Below are 23,272 nucleotides of genomic sequence, written 5' to 3' on the forward strand. Positions count from 1 at the left end.
GTGTTTTATCAGAACTCCATGATCTACCAACTAGAGCCAGATGCAAAGGCATACAGTTAGGGCATTTCCAGACTATCACTATTTTATGAGTGAGATTCAAGAGCATACCAGCAAATTTAGGTTGCACAATGAAAGTGGGTTTGTTGTTCTTGTGCAACAAGCCTCTTTCAACAACAAAAACTGGACTTTTTGCAGTTAGGAAAGTGATGGGAAAATCAGGATAACAATTGTGATGTATAATATTCCCCCACAAACAAATCAGAATGAAACCTCAATAAACGGTCCACATTGTACAACTTCCCCACTAACAAATCTTGATAAAAACAGTCAACTGGACTGCAAGTGACCCTAGAGAATTAAAGAACAAGAGTGCCTTTGAGAACATTCTGATCCTAGGAATTTGTTTTAATAACATAACTGAACTGAGCTCACTGTCCTTTCACACAAAAGTCAACTCCTAGTTAGCTTCCTAATCTAGCACCCTAATTTAGGTGCATGGGGAAGAGTCATTTTATTGCCCATTTGGGAACCAGAAACCTTTGCAGAACTACTGCAAATTACAGAGATTAATCAGTAGATTGTGATCTACCTTCTGCCCATCCCTAATGTGGGAGTTTAAAGCAAGTGGGATAGAAATAAGAACGGTTGTCGTAACAACATTGCTATGTATATCCTCCAGGGGTATAGTCATCTGGGGTCTCAGGTAGGTCTTAAAACCCTTACTTTTTTGGGAGCAGGGTCCCAGCAAGGTCTCTGAACCTCCAGTATCCTATGAGCCCATCAGCATGAAAGGGGAGTGTGTTAGCAACTAAGAAGAGAATTCTAACATGCTTCCTTGTCTTATCCTGCTCATTGGAGCCAATTGGAGTGAAAGGAGGTGAGTCAGTTACTGAGAAGACTCCTCTCAGTATCTAACTCTCTCCCCTTTCATGCTGATTAGCTCCTAGGGACATCTGTTGTTGTGGGAGAAGGCATTAATAATAATAATAATAATAATAATAATATTTAATTTGTTTGTCGCCTATCTGGCAATTAGCCACTCTAGGCGACATACATTAAAAGAGATAAAATACAATAATAACAGATGTAATCACATTAATAACAATAGATAAAATACTGGACAGTCATCAATACATATAAAAGCAATTATAATAACAAAGAAGGATCTCATTCTCAACCTAGTAGCAAAAAAGTGAGAGGGGGTGGCTATGCCTATCATGAAGCGACCCTGCACTTCTGAATTTCCCACTATGCTACTGATATCCTTACAAAGGCTTAAAGGCCATACAGGGACCAGAAACCCCAACTCTAGTGTGTGAGAAGTCTCAGCCAAATACACCCACACCCTGCTCTCTCCACACACGAGACACTCAATCTACTGCCCAGGTCATTTTTGCTGGAGGGATTCAAGTGTATACTGGGAAAGAAGTCTGGGCAATTACAGTGGATTAAAGCGCTTTGTTGCCCATGCAAAACAAATCTACCTTAAAAAGAACAAGATTTTGTAGTTGGAAATGCGATGGAGAAATGCAATGGAAAGTGCAGGATGAACAAATGATTAATGGGAAGACTTATAAATACCCTGCAAAGAAATGCTTGTTGTATAATCACCTTGCAAGCAAATCCGAACAAATGCTCAGTAAAGACAGGACATAGTCTATCCGTTGCATAAACTTTCTACAAGTAAACTAGGATGAATGCTCAATAAACAGGTTGTCTGGAAGAGCCCAAAACCATTTCAGGAAGCGAAACTGACTAGCAGCCACAGGCAGCAGAGGTAGTGAGAAAGTGGATTGGCTGCTGAGAGGCACAATACTGTCTGTTCTTGCACTGCTGCCAGCTGATGAATCTTGAATCTGAGCTGGAAGGTTTAGGCCGTAAGCCCTCCAAGCGCTTGGAGCTGGTGGAGGTCGATGGAGTCCCTTTACTCAGTGGCTGTGCAGAAAGATGGAGTCGCATATCAACCTTTAAAGCCCGGCCTGATGACCTTCTAATTTGCACATACCCCAAAGCCGGTAAATGGGAATAAGAGAAAAGTGGAGGCATTAGAATGGGGAGGGTAGAGTTGGGAAGTTGAAGGTTATTGCCTGAATTATGAGATCTCCACGACTTGTCTCTTACTATATTGTGCCAGGGACCACCTGGATGCAGGAAATTGTAGATATGATCCAGCATGGAGGAGACCCTGAGAAATGTGCTCAAGTCCCCATCTACAAACGGATGCCCTTCATAGAGATGTTTTCTCCCTTATTCTCATGTGAGTAAGAAGGGGTACTGTCTCAAGGTGACGATGGCTGAAAATGGGGTGAAGAGTTTATGTCAGCTCAAGGCTGAATGTTTCTTTCGGGTGTTTCAGGCTTGGAAGAGGCAGAGGCAATGCCCTCTCCACGGACACTCAAATCCCACCTCCCGGTCCAGCTCCTGCCACCTTCCTTCTGGGAACAGAATTGTAAGGTCAGTAAAGGGGAGAAATTTCAGTGAGATTGCTGAGAGGGCAGAGTTTGATCTGAGCCAAGATCCAGCACTGGATCCTGTTTCTATTTCCTGATTTGACCCTGGAATATATGAAGTCATAATAAAAGATGAGAGTGGCTCTGAACATAAGAAAAGATGAGAGTGGCTCTGAGTGGACTCAGCCTTGGAACTTGCTTGCAGTGCCAGAGTTGTGCTCTGGCGTAAGTAAAATGACGTGAGAGGGTGCTCAGAGGGACAGGGTGCCTTTCCTTCATAACTAAGCAATCCTAACTCTTGAGTAGTGAGCTAGCCAGGTCAGACTTTGCAGCCTGTTACTGGAAGAAAATTTGATAGTGGGATCTTACAGGTGGGAATCAGGGCTTCTTTAGACAACTTATTTACTGAGCATTCATCTTGATTTGTGCACACAGAATTTACACAGAGGTTACATTACATCCAATCTTTATTGAGTATCTGCTCTGATTTATTTGAGGGGAGTTTATATGACAATGAGCAGGGTACCTGCAGCGTATTTATATATCTTCCTGTTAACCATTCGTCTATTCCATACTTTTCCACGCATCACTTTCCCAACCAAAAAAAGTCCATTTCTTGTTAAAAATGGATTTGTTGTGTCGCAGCTAGGCCAAGGGTTGTCAACCTTTTGGGACCAGAGGGCACATTTCAAAATTTTGAGAGGGTTGGGGGTACCAGTCGCAAAATGGCTACCATGGGCGAGATGGCATAATACAAAGTGGCTGCAATGGGGAGCATGGCATAAGACAAAATCAGAGAGTAGTCATGGTGAAGCTTTTCCCATAATTTTCCTATAATCCTAGTCTCTGTCTGTGTTGGAATTGCTTTTTAAGATGTTTTAAAATCTTTTTTTAAAGATGTTTTGTTGTAGTATGTTTTAAAAGATGTTTTGTTTTAATACATTTTATAGTCTTTTAAGATGTTTTAGAGTGTTTTTGTTTGCTGCCCTGGGCTCCTAACAGGAGGAAGGGCAGGATATAAATTTAATAAATAATAATAATAATAGTATTTCCATATTAGAAAAGGCTTGACTTGTTGAATTTCTGCCTGCCATAAGCTGTTAAAGACACAAGAACCCTGTTTTCCCCAATGACAAGGCTAAACTAGAGTCTTGGCTGCCATCATGTGCCCATTTACCTGGAAGTAAGGCCATTAAACACAAAGAGACTTACTTCTGAGTAGGCATGTATACCATTGTACTGTATGCTAACTATACAGTGAATTTTTAATAAGCCCTGGTCTTTAGTTCCTGCAAAGCTGTAGGCATGTTTAAGCCTCTTTGCAAAGTTTTCACACTTGCCTTGGTGGGTGGGAAGGGGGATTCTTTAACTTTGACCCACTCTTTATGTAGTAGTATTTGCAGAAAATAGTTTCTAAGCACTACCTGATCTCAGAAGAACCCAGCGCAATGTATCCTGGTAACTAGGGAAAAAACAAGGGAACTGTGGAGATTCCAAGGACTTGGGGAAAAATAGAAGCAGGAAAAGTGGACTAAAACAGAGGGCAAAATGACAGCTCTTTAGGATTCGAGGGATTCCTACTGTCTGATGTCCAGACAACTCGCTTATCAATCACAACTTTGACCATTCCTTGGTTAATAACACTGACAGGCAGGAGCAGCCAGCTACCCATTTCACATAAATCACTTAGAAGAATACCTGCATGTTTTGCTCTGTAACTTTCTTTCTAAGAGGGATAAAGATTTACTTTTTTTTAAATGAAACTTCAGATTCTGGGTTACCTGCTGGGGCCACCATTGAACACTTTTGCAGGTGCCATAGTGCCCATGGGCAATGGGTTGGTTACCCCTGTGCTAGGGTGATAGAATACTTTAATCTACATTAATTGCTCCAAAATAATTGGCTGGGATATGATTGAATCACTCCTGCAAAATGCTACCAGTCTGGAGGCGGCAGAGAGAGGGTAAAGTAATTGTTACAGAAATTGCTCTCATCATCGTCACTGTTTATTTCTATTCCACCTTTCCATAACAATTTATGCACACGGCAGCTCACAACATGAACAGAAGAAAGGTTACACAAGTCACTCTAAGAAATAAATGCAAATGGTCAATAGGTTAACAAAAACATACAATAAATTGATATAATTCCTAACAAAATTCAGCAATAAAATACAGAAGCATAATCCCAATAACAGCAAAACAAAAAACCAACCATCAGAAATTAAACTTTTACCCCAAAACATGTTGGCGTGTGTGCGTTGTTGCATGAAACAGCATACATTACGTTGGAGTTGAGCAAGAAACTTCTTCAGCGCATTAGAGCATGTTAAGAGTCTTTTATTAAGACATTAAGGCTTTTCAGCAGTTTCCCCCCCCTCTAGCTCTACAGCACATTTCTCTCCGAAAGCAAAAGTAAGACAGACTCTCAGGTCAGAGGCATGATGCAGAAGGACACAACTCACAGACTCTATTAGAACTTTCCCAGTCTATATCTTGATGGTTACCATAACAACGGCCTTCACTGTCCGTTCCCAGACTGGGCAAAGACATAACTCCTCTTAACTTTCAAAACTTTCAGACTTGATGGAAAACTACTAGGCCTCATGCCAACAAGCCCCCCTTTTTCTCATCATGTCTGTCAATTACAAAGAAATCTCAACAATACATAGTCATACAGTAATACATTTCTACAATACCTCTTGCAATACATTTCAGTACATTGCATCATACATTTTCAGTTCAGTACAGTTCAAAATTACATCTCAGTACAGTTCAAAATTACATCTCAGTACAGTTCAAAACTTTATTCACTCAAACTTTGGTTGAACACATGTCAAATAAAGTGTCTCAGCATCCATATCTACAACTTTATTCATTCCAGGACTTGTTATTAATCCCACGGTAAATCTTTCAGGCGGCTTGCCTAAATTTGCTCTTGTAGAGCGTCTTAAAGCTGGAACTTCTGCCCTCTCAGCTCCTCCATCTGAGCTGCTTGTACTTGGTACAGCCTGATCAGCCAATTTCATTTCCTCAGCCTTGCGTTTCTTCTTTCTACTGCGTTTCCCACAAATGAGCTCATTCAAAGCATCTCTGAGAGGTATTTGTGTACCTTCCACTTTAATGTCAAAATTTGGCTTAAATGTCTGTGATTGTGTTCGTGTTTGTGTGTCATTTGTTCCTGTAAGAATGACTGTCTGCCTTTGAGCCCAAGGCTTTTCTGAGACTTTAATGCTTCTGCTCAGAAGTAACTGCTGTGTTTCTGGACACCAAACTCTGAAATATGCATTCTGAAATCCCAAAACAAAACCTTGCTGTGCTCTGGGCGCAAGCTTGCCCCTCCTTTTTCCCTGTGGAATGTGGATCCAGCACCTTGCCCCGAATTTTTGAATGTGTTCTATTTTAGGCTTTCTGCCAGTAAGTTTCTCATAAGGAGACATTCCAAGTGCACTGTGTAACACCCTGTTGTGAATATAATTCGCATAAAGAATTGCTTCTGCCCAGAAAGAATTCCCTAAACTGCAATCCATCAGCATGGCTCTCATTGCTTCCCCAAGCACCCTATTTTTTCTCTCAGCAGTTCCATTGGAAAATGGGCTAAATGGAGCAGTGAAATTCTGGTTTATTCCCTTACTCTCCAGAAAGTCACTCAATGCCTTATTTGTGAATTCCCCACCTTGGTCCGAGCGTATAGCCCCCACCGTGACGCCGTGTTGAGTTTCGATTCTCTTAATGAACAGTTTCAGCTTCTGCTCAGCTCCACTTTTATGCTTTAACAGAAAAACATGACAAAATCTTGAAAAATCATCTACCAGTACCATGAAGAATTTCGCACCTCCTCGTGAAGCATTTATTGGCCCTGATAAATCAACATGAACTAGCTGGTAGGGAGCTGTTGTGGTTCTCTCAGCCTCCCGGTTTATTGGTGCAATAGTCATTTTAGCTTTATTACATGCATCACAATCCATTAACTGTCCACAATCCTTTAAACGCATGTTTTCACTGTGCAAAGGGGTTTTCTTTATCGTGTCAAGGTTTGCATGCCCCAGCCTTTGATGCCATTCATGGACGCAGCCCTGATGTACCTGTGCCTCAGCATTTAACACAGCACACCCTGCTTGACTGCTCTCTATTACATACTGTGAATCATTAAGGCTTCCCTGCAAACACACTTGATCTCCCCTCATTATATAACATTGGTCTTTGTGGAACAAAATTGAATAATTACAACTCACCAGTTTGCTCACTGATAAAATATTATGAGCCAAATCCGGAACAAACAAACAATCTGACATTATCCCAAGTTTATCAAATCTCACCAGTCCACGGGCTTCCACCCGTTTATGTGATCCATCAGCAAGTTGCACAAAATCCTGCACTTTTTCTGAAGTGTAAAACAAACTTCTGTCTTTGATTAATATATGGCTTGCCCCACTGTCAAGAAGCCAATTAACAGGTCCTAAATCTTGAGACTTCTGTTTACAAACAAAGTTCACACTGCCTTGCTTCAAGCCTCCGTCCCTGGAGTTGCGCTTGACTGGACATTCCCGCTGTAGATGCCGTCGATCTCCGCAAACAAAACAAGCCTTCAGCCTTTGTTGCTGCTCCTGTTTATAATCCTTCGGCACGGCATTTTTCACCTCTTGCCTCCTGACAGCTTCCATCGACTCGGCTCTTTTCGCCTCCTGTCTCCGCTGCCATTCCTGGGACAAATCCTGCAACGCGTCCCACATTTGTTTTGCCGACGGCTCATCTCTCACACACATCAGTTGAGAATCCGATAGAGCCAAGATTATAAATGCCTGCGCCCTCTGGTCTCTGCGCTTCCAGGCCGCAGTCAATACCGCCGGGGGTGGTTCATCTATAATGTCCCATAAATCCTCTGTTATCAGCAAAGCCCGCATCCTCAGCTTCCAGCTGCCATAATTCTTTTCATTAAGCCGTTCCATCGGCAAGCCTCCCCCAGACAGGTTTACAGCCATGTTGCTCACCTCCGTCTGGTTCAATCAATCAAGCTGCCCTCTCTGGAACTCCGTCTGCCGTTCAGACCAGCAACTTACTCCCGTGTAATGCGCTGTGGATCTGGGCCCATAACCCCTGTTGGCGTGTGTGCGTTGTTGCATGAAACAGCATACATTATGTTGGAGTTAAGTTGAGCAAGAAACTTCTTCAGAGCATTAGAGCATGTTAAGAGTCTTTTATTAAGACATTAAGGCTTTTCAGCAGTTTTCCCCCCCCCCCCTCTAGCTCTACAGCACATTTCTCTCCGAAAGCAAAAGTAAGACAGCCTCTCAGGTCAGAGGCATGATGCAGAAGGACACAACTCACAGACTCTGTTAGAACTTTCCCAGTCTATATCTTGATGGTTACCATAACAACGGCCTTCACTGTCCTTTCCCAGACTGGGCAAAGACATAACTCCTCTTAACTTTCAAAACTTTCAGACTTGATGGAAAACTACTAGGCCTCATGCCAACAAAACAAGCCCCTAAACAACACCCCACAGTCAAGGTGGTCTCTGGCATCTTCAGGTAGTGATACCTTTTGTAGCTGCAATCAGTCAAGGCCCCACCTTTCCAGGCCAGGTGGAAAGAGGCCAGCAAGCAGGGAGAGGATCTTACAGGTAAGATGGTCTCTCATGTGCTTGATGAGTTCATAAGGACTCAACTATCCACTTTCACCTCAGTTTATTCTGGTCTTGCCTCACACCTCCCTCATCAAATGACCTTTCCCAATTCCCACAGTTAACTGCCAATTCTTCACCGACTATAACCTACAGCCAACCGGAGCCTGTTGTTTCCAGACCAATCAAAATGAATTGACTTGATTCAGGATATAAATAAAAAAGTAATTCTCTCTCTCAGAACCTGTCACCAACCAGCTACTGGTAAACAGGCCTGTAAGGATGTAACCACACAAGGCCTCAAACTTCAGCAATTACTCTGACATCAACAGTGGTCACAGATTTTTCCCCCAAAGCACAAAACATAAATAGACATTCATATTCACAGATTTCTACAACATAGTTTAGTTCCACTTTCATCTCTCTCTGTCTCTCTCTGTCTCTGTGGTTGGTAGTTATGCCCAGGCAGGCAGCTAAGGAAGCCTAGCTGATGATCTCAGTAGTTGGACTGCCAGTTGGTTGTGGAATTATAGGCCTCTGAATTGCATCTGGTGATACAGTAACAGTAGACAAGTTGATCCAGGTTGGAGGCTACAGCTTGTGCTGCCTGCTTGGGGTTGGATTCCCTTTGAAGGATGGGTTTACAATCTGGCCATGCCCCTGGATGCCCAGGTGTACTCTGTGGCTAGAAATGCCTTTGCTCAGTTTCAGCTGGAGAAAACCACTGCTACACATGTTATGGTACGTTACGGTTTATTTCTATGCTGCCTTATTTCTACGCAGTTCATAAAGAATACACACAAATACAAAATAGAAGTAAGAATAGAACAATACATTTAATAAATATGTAAGACCACTAAGGGCTCATCTACACAGTGGTTTACTTTGTGTTTGGTGTTACTCACATCTCCTTTAAAATTGCATGGTTCACATGATGTTACCAGCAAACCGAAGCTATCGCACACTTTCTTCCCCTATAAATCTGTACTAACCAAATCCACTGATAATATGAAAAGGGGGGGGGAGTCTTTACTCCCTTTCTCTATTGCTTGCAGATGCTTTGCTCCGATGCTTGTAGGTGGGTGTGTCAATTATTCCCCTTTTCATGCCCACTATCTCCTCCTTCCTTTGTTCATTTTATTTCCTGTAGGCTGACAAGCAAGTTCCAGTTGCTCTCCTCCATTTTGCTGGCCTTTTTTATGTTGCTGCAATTGGTGCCTTTACTTTCTTTTTCCTGTAACTTGTTTGCAAAAGCATAACACTGCTCAAACAAAGATTTGTATTTCACCTGTATCCTATCAGGAAAAACACAGATATTCACACTTCTGTTGTTGTTTTTAAGGAACCCACTGCAGCTGGTAGAACAGACTGAGCATGCTTGGTCACCTAGCAACCAGAGGGAGTGGAAATGTATAATTAGAGAGTGGGGCCACTATGAAAAAGGAAGACTAATCCTCCCCAGAGGAATTCTTGCTTATGTGAATGGGGGAAAGCGATTGGACAATGCAAATGAAAAGTGAAGCTAAAAGAAGCATATTTCCTACGAAGAAATGCTCCCATGTACTAAATCTTAACATTTTAAAAAAGCAACAACAACAACAAAACAAATACATTCATCTTCTTGATGAAAGACAACCTCCAGAAAGAGCAGGGCAAGGCAGGTGGAAAAGCTTGCCACTTGATGATCCCAGCACAGTCTCAACCCTGATGCCTTAGTCACGTTGAGATTAGATTATGGCAGAGCACTCTGCATGGGGCTGCCCCTCAAGAGGTTTGGAAACTGCAGCTGGTTGAAAATGCAACAGCCAGTATACTTCCTGGTGTTTGTTTTTCAGATCTTATTACAACATTTTCAACAGCACTTGCTTTGAGTTTACTTCTAGGCCCAGTTCAAAATGCCAGTTATCTTCTATCATTTTGGAAAGTTGTTTGTTCACTATGCATCTGGACACCTCTTAAGATATCATAACCAAATTTTGCATGATGATTCCTGAGTTCAAAGAGCTGGTATTTTTCTAGGGTTGGATACAATGTGATGCCAGTTTGAATAAAGACGGTGGACTGAATCTTACAAAACTGTACTGATTTCAACCACTGATTTCAGAATTGCACTGATTTTTTTGGTTTCTTAGAATTTCTGAGCACTGTCAGGTATGAGGCTGCTAATTATCTTTAAAGCCCCAGACAGGTTAGGACTAGATTATCTCAAGCATCTCTGCTCATATTAATCTGCCTGTCAATTACAATAATCTTGAGAGTTACAATAACCAAGAGAGCTGCAATGAGGAGTGTAAGATAGCTTCCTTGTAGCAGCACCCCAGTTAGGTAGTAGCACCCCATTTATAGAACTCTCTCCCAAGAGAGGTTAGACTGGCCCCTTCTTTAATGTTGAGGTCGGCAGTGTTGCAACATGCTTTCACATGTATTGTAAGCATGTCAAATTTTAGTTATTTTGTTCCTGTTCTGGATTTTTATTGTTGTGAACTGCCTTGGCAGCCCTTTGGTGCTGAAAGGCAGTACATAAATGTTTCTATAAACAAGCAAAACAAAATGCATGGAGTCGAGACTCCTGAGTTCACCTTTCTTTCTGATCTATTTCTGAAGATCATTTATGTGGCCAGGAACGCCAAGGACAATGCAGTTTCCTACTTCCACTTCCACCGCATGAACAATAGGATGCCAGAACCGGGAACATGGGACCAGTTTCTGGAGAAGTTCCTTGCAGGGAAATGTGAGTAGAGACAAAAGATGAAATAAAGGAGAGACCACATTTGAACATCTGTGCAGCTAAGAGAGTAGTGGGACCCACTCCTAATGCTCAAGTTCTAGATATGGGAAGGGGATGTAGCTATGTGCTATCAATGTCCTCCTGTTCTAAGTAGTAGTCTCAGGACTATGGTGGTTCTTCTTACACATACAAAAAGTTCAGGTTTGAGTAGGCAAGGCAGCACAAAGAGAAGCCCAAAAGGGGTAAGGGTTGAGGATTCCTTGGCACCCTGGCCAGCCCCATTCTGCCCTCAAATGCTGTTTCATCACCTGTCAACCTCAGACTGAGCCTTAGATAGGAGCTGCACCTCTGATTAGCTATTGCTTCATCGTCAGTGAGAGGCACCTCTTCATTTAAAGGAGTTCCACTATGGATTCTGAGCTGGAGTATACTCAGGGCAAGGTAACGTGACCTCCTTGGACCGGAAAGGTACTGGGACAATGGGCTTCTATTGCTTCTGGATTAGTAAGGATATCTGTGGCTGACTCTAAGCACAATTCCCTCTTCCACTCTGAAGCGCCTGCATCCTGCAAAGATGGGGTCATGACAAGCAAAATCATGGTTAGTGGTCACAATGGAACATTGGAAAGAGGGGGACATCTTTGTGAACCTTTGAACCTTGAAATGTTATGGGTTGTACTTTGCCCAGGGATTGTATATGCAAGCTTAACCAGAGTTAATGCTCCACCTTTTATCTTTGCATTTGCCTGTATTTTTTTGGTTTGTGTGTGTGGTTAGTGGGAGGCAAAGGACTATACTTTGCCCAGGAACAGTGTATATGAGATAGATCACAGTTTACTCTCCAACCTTTGTCTCTCTTTGCAGTTGCCTGGGGCTCTTGGTTTGACCATGTTCGCGGTTGGTGGGAGGCTAAGGACTCTCACCAGATTCTCTATCTCTTTTATGAAGACATGAAAGAGGTGAGCAGCTGACAACGTACTCTCCTCCCTTATAGTAATTTCAGCTAGGAAGGTACTCGTATTCAATAAATATTCACATCAACCACCCTGATGCAGTGAGCTTCTGAAAAGCAGTATCACAAGTAAGCGAGAAACAAATGTGGTGAGCTTATGGCTGCCTCCCAGTCACAAACCACCAGAATCCTTTTGATCAATAGCCTTCTCTTTCTCTCTTTAGGACCCAGCCTCAGAGATTCGGAAAGTAGCCCAATTTCTGGACCAAGAACTTCCTGAACCAGTTTTGAACCGGATCATGGAGCACACGGAATTCAAGAGCATGAAAGCAAACCCACTGGCTAATTACAGCACGATGCCTGGTTATAACCACTTGTTGTCAGCCTTCATGAGAAAAGGTAGGGGGCAAAAGGATAAGCTCTGACGGCATGTTTCTGGGACTCTTTAGGCAACAACAAAGATCAAACAGTGCCTGCAATATGGTTTTTCTGCCTAATATTGTGCCTTTAGAAGCAGCTTGATATGCAGATATTAGCAGATGATTATGCTAAGCTCCATGCCTTTCAAAGCTTCACCTGTAGATTTTGGCAGATCAGCCTTGTGTTAAACACTCAGGAAGAAATCAAGTTTTTTGCTGGTCAGTGGGCAACTGTAACCACATTAGGCCTGCTAGGTTTCCCAGCAGGCCCTCTCTAAACCTCTCTGTTTGCCTCTCCCTTCCCTTTCATTGCCGCCCAATAACTTCTGTCTGAATGATGAGGCACCTCAGTCCTAGATGCCATCTTAGCCCGATATACCATGACATGAGCCACCCCAAGCAGCAAAAATATTCTGCAAGGACCCCCTAAATAGCCAAATGGGTGGGTCAGTGGGAAGATCTGGCCAAATGCGGAGGATTTGAAAGAGAAAGCTGCATTTAATTTAAACCAGAATGCCAAGCTTCCCCCTATTTTGCCCCTAGTAGAGGAAGGCAGTGGTAAACCACCTCTGAATACCTCTTACCATGAAAATCCTATGAACAGAGTATCCAAAATGCAACATGAGATAGTGCTGGAAGATGAGACCCCCAGCACTCACCAAGCTACTGGGGAAGAACAACAGACAAGCACGGGTAGCGCTGTGACTAATGATGCAGCTGGGTCAAAGCCAAAATGAAGCCCAGAGGGTGATGCGCACAGATGCAAAAGGAGAGTCCAGAGTTGTACAACACACACAATAGGAAATGGAACGTGAGAAGCATGAACCAGGGAAAGCAAGAAATGGAACATATCAACATTACAATACTTGGCGTGAGTGAATTAAAATGGATGGGAATGGGACATTTTCAATCAGGCAACTACAAAATATTTTATGCAGGAAATGAGAAATCAAGAAGAAACGGGGTTGCTTTAATAGTGAGAAGTGATGTACCAAAAGCAATTAGGAGCTACAACGCAAGGTCTGAGCGAGTGATATCAATGAGATTAAACGGGAAATCTATTAACATAACCATCATCCAAGTCTACGCTCCAACGGCAAACACAGAAGAAGAAGAATTGGAGAGATTTTACACAGAAGTACAGGAGGAAATTGATCACACACCAAAACAAGATGTTCTGATAATCATGGGGGACTGGAATGGAACAGAGAAGAACTAGGAATTGTGGGGAAATGGGGCTTAGGAGACAGAAATGAAGCAGGAGAAAGACTTATTGAATTCTGTGAAGCCAATAATTTGTTTCTTGCCAACACATTTTTTGAGCAACCAAAAAGACAACTGTACACATGGACATCACCAGATGGTCAATATAGGAATCAAATTGATTATATAATTGGAAACAGAAGATGGAGAAGTTCCATACTTTCTGCAAAAACAAGACCAGGAGCAGACTGTGGTACAGATCATGAACTGGTCGTATCGAAAATCAGAGTAAAGCTAAAGAAGAACAACAAAGCAATCATAACGCCAAAATACAATTTACATAACATCCCAGAAGAATATAAAGATCAAATAAGGAACAGATTTGAGGCTTTAAACTTAGTTGACAGAGAACCAGAAGAACTATGGACTGAAGTCAGAGACATTTTCAGGGAAGAATGCAAAAAGACAATACCTCTGGTAAAAAGAGAGAAAGACCTCAATGGATGACTGAATAAACTTTTAAAATGGTTAAAGAGAGAAGGAAAGCAAAAGCAAAAGGCGATAAAAACACGGTCAGAACCCTAAATGCAACGATACAGCGACTAGTACATAGGGACAAAGAATACTATTACAATAGTTATTGTATAGAAATAGAAGAGGACAACAAAAAGGGAAGAACAAGAGCCCTATTCAAAAAGATTAGAGAAATGAAAGGGAAATTTAAACTTAGAGTAGGGATGTTAAATAATCAACAGGGGAATACACTGACTGACCGAGATGAAATAAAAGGAAGATGGAAGCAACAGACTGAAGAACTCTATAAAAGAGATGCCAGGATGACAGATTCATTCATGGAGGAACCATATGATGAAGAACCAGAAATTTTAGAATGTGAGGTAAAAGCTGCTCTTAAAGTACTTGGAAGAAAAACATCACGAGGAACAGATGGCATACCAATGGAATTGCTACAAGCTACTGAGACTGAATCTGTCCAAATTTTGATAAAAATTTGTCAAGAAATATGGAAAACTAAACAATGGCCCACAGACTGGAAGCGTTCAATATATATTCCAATTCCAAAGAAAAGGGATCCCAGAGAATGCAGTAATTATCAAACTATTGCCTTAATATCCCATGCAAGTAAAGTCATGCTCAAGATTACAACAAAGGCTCTTACTGTATATGGAGCGAGAAATGCCAGGACGTCCAAGCTGGATTTAGAAAGGGAAGAGGCACTAGATATCATATTGTTTATTTATTTATTAGATTTATTAGTCGCCCATCTGGCTGGTTGTCGAGCCACTCTGGGCGACGTACAGAATAAAAACATATAAATACATTAAAACATTAAAATCTCAACAATATAAAAAACCTAACATATTGCAAACATATGTTGGATAATGGAACGGAGCAAGGAATTTCAGAAGAAAATCACCCTGTGCTTTATAGATTACAGCAAAACCTTTGACTGTGTAGATCATGAAAAACTATGGAATGCTTTAAAAGAAATGGGGGTGCCACAGCATCTGATTGTCCTGATGCACAACCTACACTCCGGACAAGAGGTTACTGTTAATGACAGAATATGGAGAAACCGATTGGTTCCCCATCGGAAAGGGTGTGAGACAGGGGTGTATTTTATCACCCTATTTGTTTAATCTGTACGCAGAATATATCATACGGAAAACGGGATTGGACCAAGATGAAGGAGGTGTGAAAATTGGAGAGAGAAATATCAATAATTTAAGATATGCAGACGATACCATACTACTAGCAGAAATCAGTAATGATTTGAAATTATTGCTGATGAAAGTTAAAGAGGAAAGCACAAAAGCAGGACTACAGCTGAATGTCAAGAAGACTAAATTAATGACAACAGAAGATTTATGTAACTTTAAAGTTGACAATGAGGACATTGAACTTATCAAGGATTATCAATACCTTGGCACAGCTATTAACCAAAATGGAGACAATAGTCAAGAAATCAGAAGAAGACTAGGACTGGGGAGGGCAGCTATGAGAGAACTACAAAAGGTCCTCAAATGCAAAGATGCATCACTGAACACTAAAGTCAGGATCATTCAGACCATGGTATTCCCGATCTCTATGTATGGATGTGAAAGTTGGACAGTGAAAAAAGCAGATAAGAGAAAAATCAACTCATTTGAAATGTGGTGTTGGAGGAGAGCTTTGCGCATACCACGGACTGCGAAAAAGGCAAATAATTGGGTGTCAGAACAGATTAAACCAGAACTGTCACTAGAAGCTAAAATGATGAAACTGAGGTTATCATACTTTGGACACATCATGAGAAGACATTTCACTAGAAAAGACAATAATGCTGGGAAAAACAGAAGTAAGCAGAAAAAGAGGAAGGCCAAACAATAGATGGATTGATTCCATAAAGGAAGCCACAGACCTGAACTTACAAGATCTGAACAGGGTGGTTCATGACAGATGCTCTTGGAGGTCACTGATTCATAGGGTCGCCATAAGTCGTAATCGACTTGAAGGCACATAACTGTTCACCCATTAGGCCGTACTGCCACAGGTTGTTTTTCATCAAGTCTGAAAATTTCAAGAAGTCTGGGGAAGAAGGAGTGTTATCAGCTGTAAAGTCTGTGCTAGCCTGGGAACGGACAGCCAAGGCCAGACATGTTGTCATGGTAACCAGGGAGATATCAGCTGGGAAATGTTTCAACAGTGTTCTGTTAGTGTTCTCTCTGAGTTTTGCTTTTGAAGTGAGCAGTTCTACCCTGAGGGGGGGATGAAGCTACTTGTACGCTTAAAGCCTTAATGTCTAAGTAAAGGACTCTTAACATGATCTATTGCCTCTGTGAAGTTTCTTGACCAACTTACTCTAAAGTGCAACTGTGCTGTTCACGCAATATCGCAGACACATCAACAATAACAACAACCACAATATTCATAGCTGTTTATCATTCACGCAACACTTTTAAACTGCAAAGTCTTTGTTGTGCTGCTTTCACAACAACTCTGTAAGGTAGGTCACTGAAACTGAGAGGTGGTGAGATGCCCAAAGCCAAGTAGTGAATCTATCCATCTAGAGATGGAACATAGGAAGTTGTTATATACTGAGTCAGACCATTGGTCCATCTAGCTCAGTACTGTCTACACTGACTGGCAGTGTCTCTCCAGGATTTCAGACAAGATTATCTCCCAGCCCTACCCGGAGAAGCCAGGGATTGAACCTGGGACCTTCTGCATGCAAAACATGCTCTACCACTGAGCTACAGCCCTTCCCCAATGTAGGATTTCAACCTCTTGGACAGTGTTGGCTCCCTAATGCGTTAGAAGAGAAGTTTTCAAACTGTTTTTCTGGGGAAAGTGATGTCTGTCTGAAGCTGATCAGGTGTTCCCCAGTGATAAAGTTATGTCCTTATATTCTAAAGAGACCCCTGCTGCGTCAGGTCAAAGGCCTGCTATGCTGTTCTCATAGTGACCAACCAGGTGCCATTGAGAAGATTGGTTTTCTGATGGACAGCTTGCCCACTTCTACCGACTGTCTCCTGTAATACTCTTAGTTCAAGGGGGGTCACAAAGAACACTGCAGGGCGTGTCACCCCAATATTTGGTCCAGAACAGCCCCCAGAATCCTTTCTCAATGTACTATGTAGCAGGGAAGTGACAAGCTTCTTGGTAAAGGGTTGCCTGAATATAGAAAGTCTGACACCTGCTCCCACAATATACATTTAAAATACATGGCTTCTCTCAAAGAATTCTGGGAACTGTCACTTGTTAAGGTTGCTGGAAATTGTTGTTTGTGTGAAGGGTAAACTATCCAGGATTCTTTGGGGGAAGCCATGGCTGTTAAAGTGCTATAAAGGTGATTTAAATATATGGTGTGGATTAGTAGAAGGCATAGATTGTTGAAGGGTTTTTTCCTGGGCTATTTTCCTTGCAGGTGCCGTAGGAGACTGGAAGGCGCACTTCACAGTAGCTCAAAGTGAACGGCTAGATGATATCTGTGCCCAGTTATTGGGGGACAGTGGCCTGACCTTCCGCACACAACTATAAGTGCCCCTCATCAAGACTTTCATTAAGAAAAACATACCTGGAGCTTTGGCCCGCATTAAATAAAAGAAACCATGAAATCGCAAGCAAGGACCACACAAGAGGGATGTGTGGGTGTGTCTTTTAACATTTATCATTTTCTCATTTGTTTTCATTGGTGAATGAATTGTTTGTGAATTAAAATTAATGTGTTTGTCCATTATTATCAACACACTGATAGTCAAGAAAAGGATATTATTTCTAACATTTGTCTTTCTCGTATTAGTACCCCACCTTTCCTCCAATTAACCTGGGGAAGTGCATATTTTGGATTTACCCATTTTATCCTTGCATTATCTCTGTGATTAGATTAGAATGAGCCCGGAACAGATCTGAGTGCTCAAGAGGCTGGAAAGAAAGGCTTAAGGCAGCCTGAACAACAGCCTGAAAGTGACAGACCTTTTAGAAAATGGGTGTGTTGGGCAGTGCTACTGGTGATGAGGGCTGCCACTTAAAGTGCCAAAGAAGGAGAGGCCAGCAATAACCACAACATTGTTGCAATTCAAACCTTTATTTATAAAAGGATGAAAAAGATGTAAAGGTAAACCGAATAGAGGTACAGTATGGAACGACACTACAGTGCAGACAATTGCAGAAACTCAGAAAGTAATTCCAAGGAATCTTCAGAATTGTTGGTTGCAATGTGTACAAAGCTAACAGAAGTAATAAAGTAGTAGAAAGAATTAATTATTTCATATTGCACAGGCTATCCATTCAGCATCATTCTAGATCATAACCTTAGGTACATATCAAGCTCTTATTCAATCTGGGTAGCCTATGAAAAAGTGTGTTGCTTGCTTTTATATTTGCAAATTAAGCAACCGGGTCTGCTCTGTGAAATCCTCATCAAATCTGCTTATTACCCGTTCTCACTAGGGTGGTTACAACCATTTAAAATTCAATATTAAAAACAGTTAACACAAATGAGAGAATAGGGTGGGTCCTGAATAAACACATCTCAGGTGTCAAAGGACAAGGTAAAGAGGTGTGTCTCAGCATATGGAGTAAACTATATAATAAAGGTGCTAGCCACACCTGCAGGGAGGGATTTCCACAATCTAGGAGCCAGCAAAGAAAATGCCCTCTCCCAGCCCACTACCCCTTGAACCTCTGAGGGCAGCAGAACTTTCAAAAGGGCCCCTTCTGCCAATCTGTAGGAAAGGTGGCAGTCTTTCAGTTTTTAGAGCCTACGTCATTTTGAGCTTTGAACACTAGCATGAGCACCTTTACTTGTGCCCAGAAAAGAACTGGCAACCAATGCAGCTGTTTTAAAACAGGTGTTATAGGAGATCTAAAAGGAACCCCAGCCAGTAATCTGGCTGCTGCATTTTAGATCAGTTGGAGTTTTTGAGTCATTTTCAAGGGCAGCCCCCCATAGAGCATGTTGCAATAATCCAGTCTGCAAGTTATCAGATCATGGAATACCGTGACTTCATCTCTCTCCGAAAGGGGCCGTAGCTAGCGAACCAGGATTGGGAAATAGGCACTCCTATCCACTGAGTCCACCTGAGCCTCAAGTTACAAAGTTGGATCCAGGAGTACCTTCAAGCTACAAACCTGCTCCTACCAGGAGACTGCAACTCCATCCAGAACTGGCCATTTGTCCACCTCCTAAAGATCCTCTCCTCCTTTACAATATCCTAAATTTGGAAACACAGATTTTCAACAGTTGGTCTTCTGGCAAATGCTTAGAGCAACTGCAAATGTCACAATACAGCTGGATACAGTCTTCTATAGTACAATTCTTACAAGAAGGTCGGTTACAGAACACAAAGAGATTAGCACAAAATAAAGCCCTGGTATTTGATACTGTTCTTGTTTTTAATGATTGTACAGTACTGTATCTTTTTAGCTACCCTGCAGGAAGTGCTCCACTTTCTGGGGTCTGCAGCACACAGCAGGCATAAGAAATCTTTGAGCTTTAAAGCAAACACAGATGGGTAGGCAGAACACAATTCCCAAAGACAAGTACGCAGAACACAATTGCATTTTAATAACAACAATTATGGATTTTCTGGAGAGTATCATCAAACATTTAGACATTTCTTCTCTAATTGTTCCTTCTATTGCAAACATGATATGGAGAGAAGTTATTAGAGCATCCAACAAACTTTATGCACTCAGTGTGGAGCTATGTTTCCATTGCCAACTCCTCTCCCCAAATTCCTTGGGTTCTGACCAGATTCTTTTCCTATCTGTTCATTTCAGGAACTAGTAGTCCATATATTTTTATGATGCCAGTTTCTCTGCCTTCCCTCTCCCACACAGCATTGTTTAACCTGCTCGGGTATGTAATCTTTCTCACCCTGTTGTTATCCCAGGTATCAGATGCTCTTTTTTGATAATGGACATACTGCCACATGGAGGCACCATTCCCCCAAATTATTTCTAGCAGCTTCTGAATAGCAGTGAATACATCACAACAGAACTCGTCTACATGGTGGTTTAGTGTGTGTTTAGTGTTACTCACATCCCCTTTTAATTTGCATGGTTCACATGACATTACTGGCAAACAGAAGCTATCACACAGTTTCCCCCCTGTAAATCTGTACTAACCCAATATGAAAAGGGAAGGAAAAAAGTATTTGCTCTGTATCATCTGTTGTCGTGGGAGAAGGCATTAACAAAGATCTCATTCTCAACCTAGCAGCAAAAAAGAGGGGAGGGTGTGTGGCTATGCCTATCATGAAAGGACCCTGCACTTCTGAATTTGCCACTATGCTACTGATATCCTTACAAAGGCTTAAAAGCCATACAGTGACCAGCTGAAGGTGCTGGCAGAAACTCCCACCCTAGTGTGTGAGAAGTCTCAGCCAAATACACCCATTCCTTGCTGTCTTCACTGCTCAGGTCATTTTGTTGGAGGGATTCGAGTGTATACTGGGAAACATATCTGGGCAATTACAGTGGATTAAAGTGCTTTGTTGCCCATGCAAATCCACCTTAAAAAGAACAGAGTTTTTATGGTTGGAAAAGCGATGGAGAAATGCACCAAAAAGTGGAGGATGAATTTTATCTTTAATCAATTGGTTTATTAACAAAGCTGAGTGGAAGACCCATGAAAATGAGGTAGGATTCAGATTCCGCAATCGCAGTCCTACCTTTACTGGCACGTGATCAGTTATTCTTATCTGGCCTATATCAGAGTTTGTAACTTACTGTAAGATATGAGAAGAAACTGGGATATAATCTATCCTTGTTTTTGAATTATAATAGGTTGAATGAAATGTATAACTTTTATCCCAAGGGTGGAATTTGCTCCATACGTCATGTAACCCCCATTCCTTTAATACGCGAAGGAATTAAAATTGTTTACACATCTCTTTCTGTAGTGATCTGCCAGATCTGGCCTTTTCTCAACCTTTAAGTTTCCACCAACATTCCAGTTAAGATCCCTTCCTAAGATTACTTCTTCCTGTGCAAATGAAAATAATTTTCCCAGCATTGTACGTATAAATTTCAATTGGTTTGAATTAGGGCCATAGACTGATCCTGCTGTTAATATTCTAGTTTTTTTTAAATATCCCCTGAACAAAAATAAAATGCCCATTTTTATATTTCAAAACTTTAGAAACCATAAAATCAAGGTTGGTGTCAAATATTATTGCAGTTCCTCTAGATTTGGAGGAACCACTTGCTACATATTGTAAATTTCGAATTTACCATTCTTGGGCAAGGTCATTGAGTGAGTGGTGGCCAATCAGTTGTCGACACACTTGGATGAAACGGATTACTTAGATCCATACCAATCGGGCTTCAGGACTGGTCACGGAACTGAAACAGCCTTGGTCGCTCTGGTAGATGATATGAGGAGGGCATTAGATAGGGGAGAATTTACCTTCCTTGTCCTCCTCGATCTCTCAGTGGCTTTTGATACTGTCGACCACAGTATCCTTTTATATCGCCTAGAGGGATTGGGAATAGGAGGCACTGTATTACGGTGGTTCCGCTCCTTTCTCTCTGATAGATACCAACAGGTGGCATTGGGGGAGGAGGTTTCAGACCCTTGGCCTCTCAATTGTGGTGTGCCACAGGGTTCTATCCTCTCTCCCATGCTATTTAACATCTATGAAGCCGCTGGGGGCAATCATCAGGAGATTTGGGCTGCAGTGTCACCAATATGCAGATGACACTCAGCTCTATCTCTCATTTAAATCCTCACCAGAGTTGGCTGTGGAGACCGTGTCCAAGTGCCTGGAGTCCGTGAGTGGATGGATGGGAAGGAATAGGCTGAAACTGAACCCCGACAAGACTGAGGTACTGCTCGTGGGGGACAAGAGAAGGTTGGGAACCGTTGACCTGAAGTTCAATGGGGTGAGTTTACCCCTAAAGGACCAGGTCCGCAGCCTCGGGGTTGTACTTGATTCCAAGCTGTCCATGGAGGCTCAGATTTCGGCTGTGAGCCGGGCAGCTTGGTACCAGCTACACCTTATACGTAGGCTGCAACCCTACCTTCCTGTTCATCAGCTCCCACTGGTAGTACATGCCCTGGTCACCTCTCGATTAGATTACTGTAATGCGCTCTACGTTGGGTTACCCTTGAAAACGGTCCGGAAACTACAACTTATGCAAAATGCGGCGGCTCGATTACTCACAAACAGTCGTCGCCGGGACCACATCACGCCAGTGTTGTTCGATCTACACTGGCTTCCAGTTGTTTTCCAGGTCCAATTCAAGGTGTTGGTTTTAACCTTTAAATCCCTACACGGTCTCGGCCCAGTTTATCTAAAGGAGCGCCTACAACGCCACCAATCATGCCACCTGACAAGATCGGCCACACAAGGCCTTCTCTCAGTCCCGCCAACCAAAGCAGCTAGGTTGGCGGGCACTAGAGAGAAGGCCTTTTCAGTGGCGGCCCCCACCCTCTGGAACTCCCTCCCACAAGATCTTCGGCACATCTCTTCCCTGAATATGTTCCGCAAGGCCTTAAAGACCTGGCTTTTTCAGCAGGCTTTCGGGACTTCTGGGGAGGCTTAATATTCTTCTGTTTTAACTGCCTCCTATTATGTATTGTTTGCTCTTATAATTTATATATTTCACTGTATTTTTATATTGTATTCTGCCATATTTATTGTATGTACATCGCCTAGAGTGGCCACTGGCCAGATAGGCGACACATAAATTAAATTTCTTATTATTATTATTATTATTAACCAAACCATTTATTATGAAGTAAGATTTCCTTCTGCTTTGCTTTATGTGTTTCTTGTAGAAAAGTAAAATTAGGATCCATCTCCTGAATATAATTTGTTATCCTTTTACATTTAATTGGATCATCCATACCTTTAACATTTAAAGTTATTACTTTAAGGTCCACCATAGCTGATATTATGAACCATTAAATCAATAATCTCTATCTTCAGTAAAACCAACTTTGTCCTGCAGTACTGGTTGAAAGTGAACTCATACAAAAATTTCCTTACTGCTTGTTTCCTAAAGCCTACCTTTAACTCCCTCATTGGAAAACTACATGAGAACATCAGTTGTCTGTTCCCACTTCTAGACTCTCTGCTTCTAGGATTACAGTTCAGGTTTAAATGCATATTTGTAAATTTAAGCACATTCAAGGGGGAATTCAAAAAATTACCCTTTGGGTTTCTACATTTGCTCCATTGATGCCCTCATAAATCAAGATATCTAATTGCTAATTTCAAAATTTCAGACCCACTCTTTCCTTACAAAATTGTTGGGACGTCTTTATTTTCTTCTCTCTATTCATTATGGTACACAGGGATAATAAATTGATATTCACTTCCTTTCTCTATTTTAGTGTTTACTTGTTTCGTGCTGAATTAGAACGCAGGGAGTGACTTGGCCCTGTTGT

The 23,272-nt window shown here is 41.9% G+C and overlaps 1 protein-coding gene across 1 annotated transcript; it reads left to right on the plus strand.

Moving 5' to 3' along the window:
• Nucleotides 1-1,752: 1,752 nt before the first annotated feature.
• LOC133366401 (sulfotransferase 1C2-like) lies at nucleotides 1,753-17,592 on the plus strand. The gene is made up of 7 exons (XM_061589455.1): nucleotides 1,753-2,015; nucleotides 2,135-2,257; nucleotides 2,357-2,454; nucleotides 10,677-10,803; nucleotides 11,665-11,759; nucleotides 11,977-12,151; nucleotides 17,300-17,592. The coding sequence occupies exons 1-7, from the start codon at nucleotides 1,844-1,846 to the stop codon at nucleotides 17,410-17,412; spliced, it is 903 nt and encodes a 300-aa protein (XP_061445439.1). The 5' UTR covers nucleotides 1,753-1,843; the 3' UTR covers nucleotides 17,413-17,592.
• The last annotated feature ends 5,680 nt before the right edge of the window (nucleotides 17,593-23,272 follow it).

Source organism: Rhineura floridana, chromosome 11, assembly GCF_030035675.1.
Source record: "Rhineura floridana isolate rRhiFlo1 chromosome 11, rRhiFlo1.hap2, whole genome shotgun sequence".
NCBI lineage: Eukaryota > Metazoa > Chordata > Lepidosauria > Squamata > Rhineuridae > Rhineura > Rhineura floridana.

Coding starts and splice junctions, on each gene's coding strand:
- LOC133366401 (XM_061589455.1), top strand. CDS start 1,844: ATGAATCTTGAATCTGAGCTGGAAGGTTTAGGCCGTAAGCCCTCCAAG. Junction 2,258..2,356: donor GTTTTCTCCCTTATTCTCAT/GTGAGTAAGAAG, acceptor CGGGTGTTTCAG/GCTTGGAAGAGGCAGAGGCA. Junction 11,760..11,976: donor TTTATGAAGACATGAAAGAG/GTGAGCAGCTGA, acceptor TTCTCTCTTTAG/GACCCAGCCTCAGAGATTCG.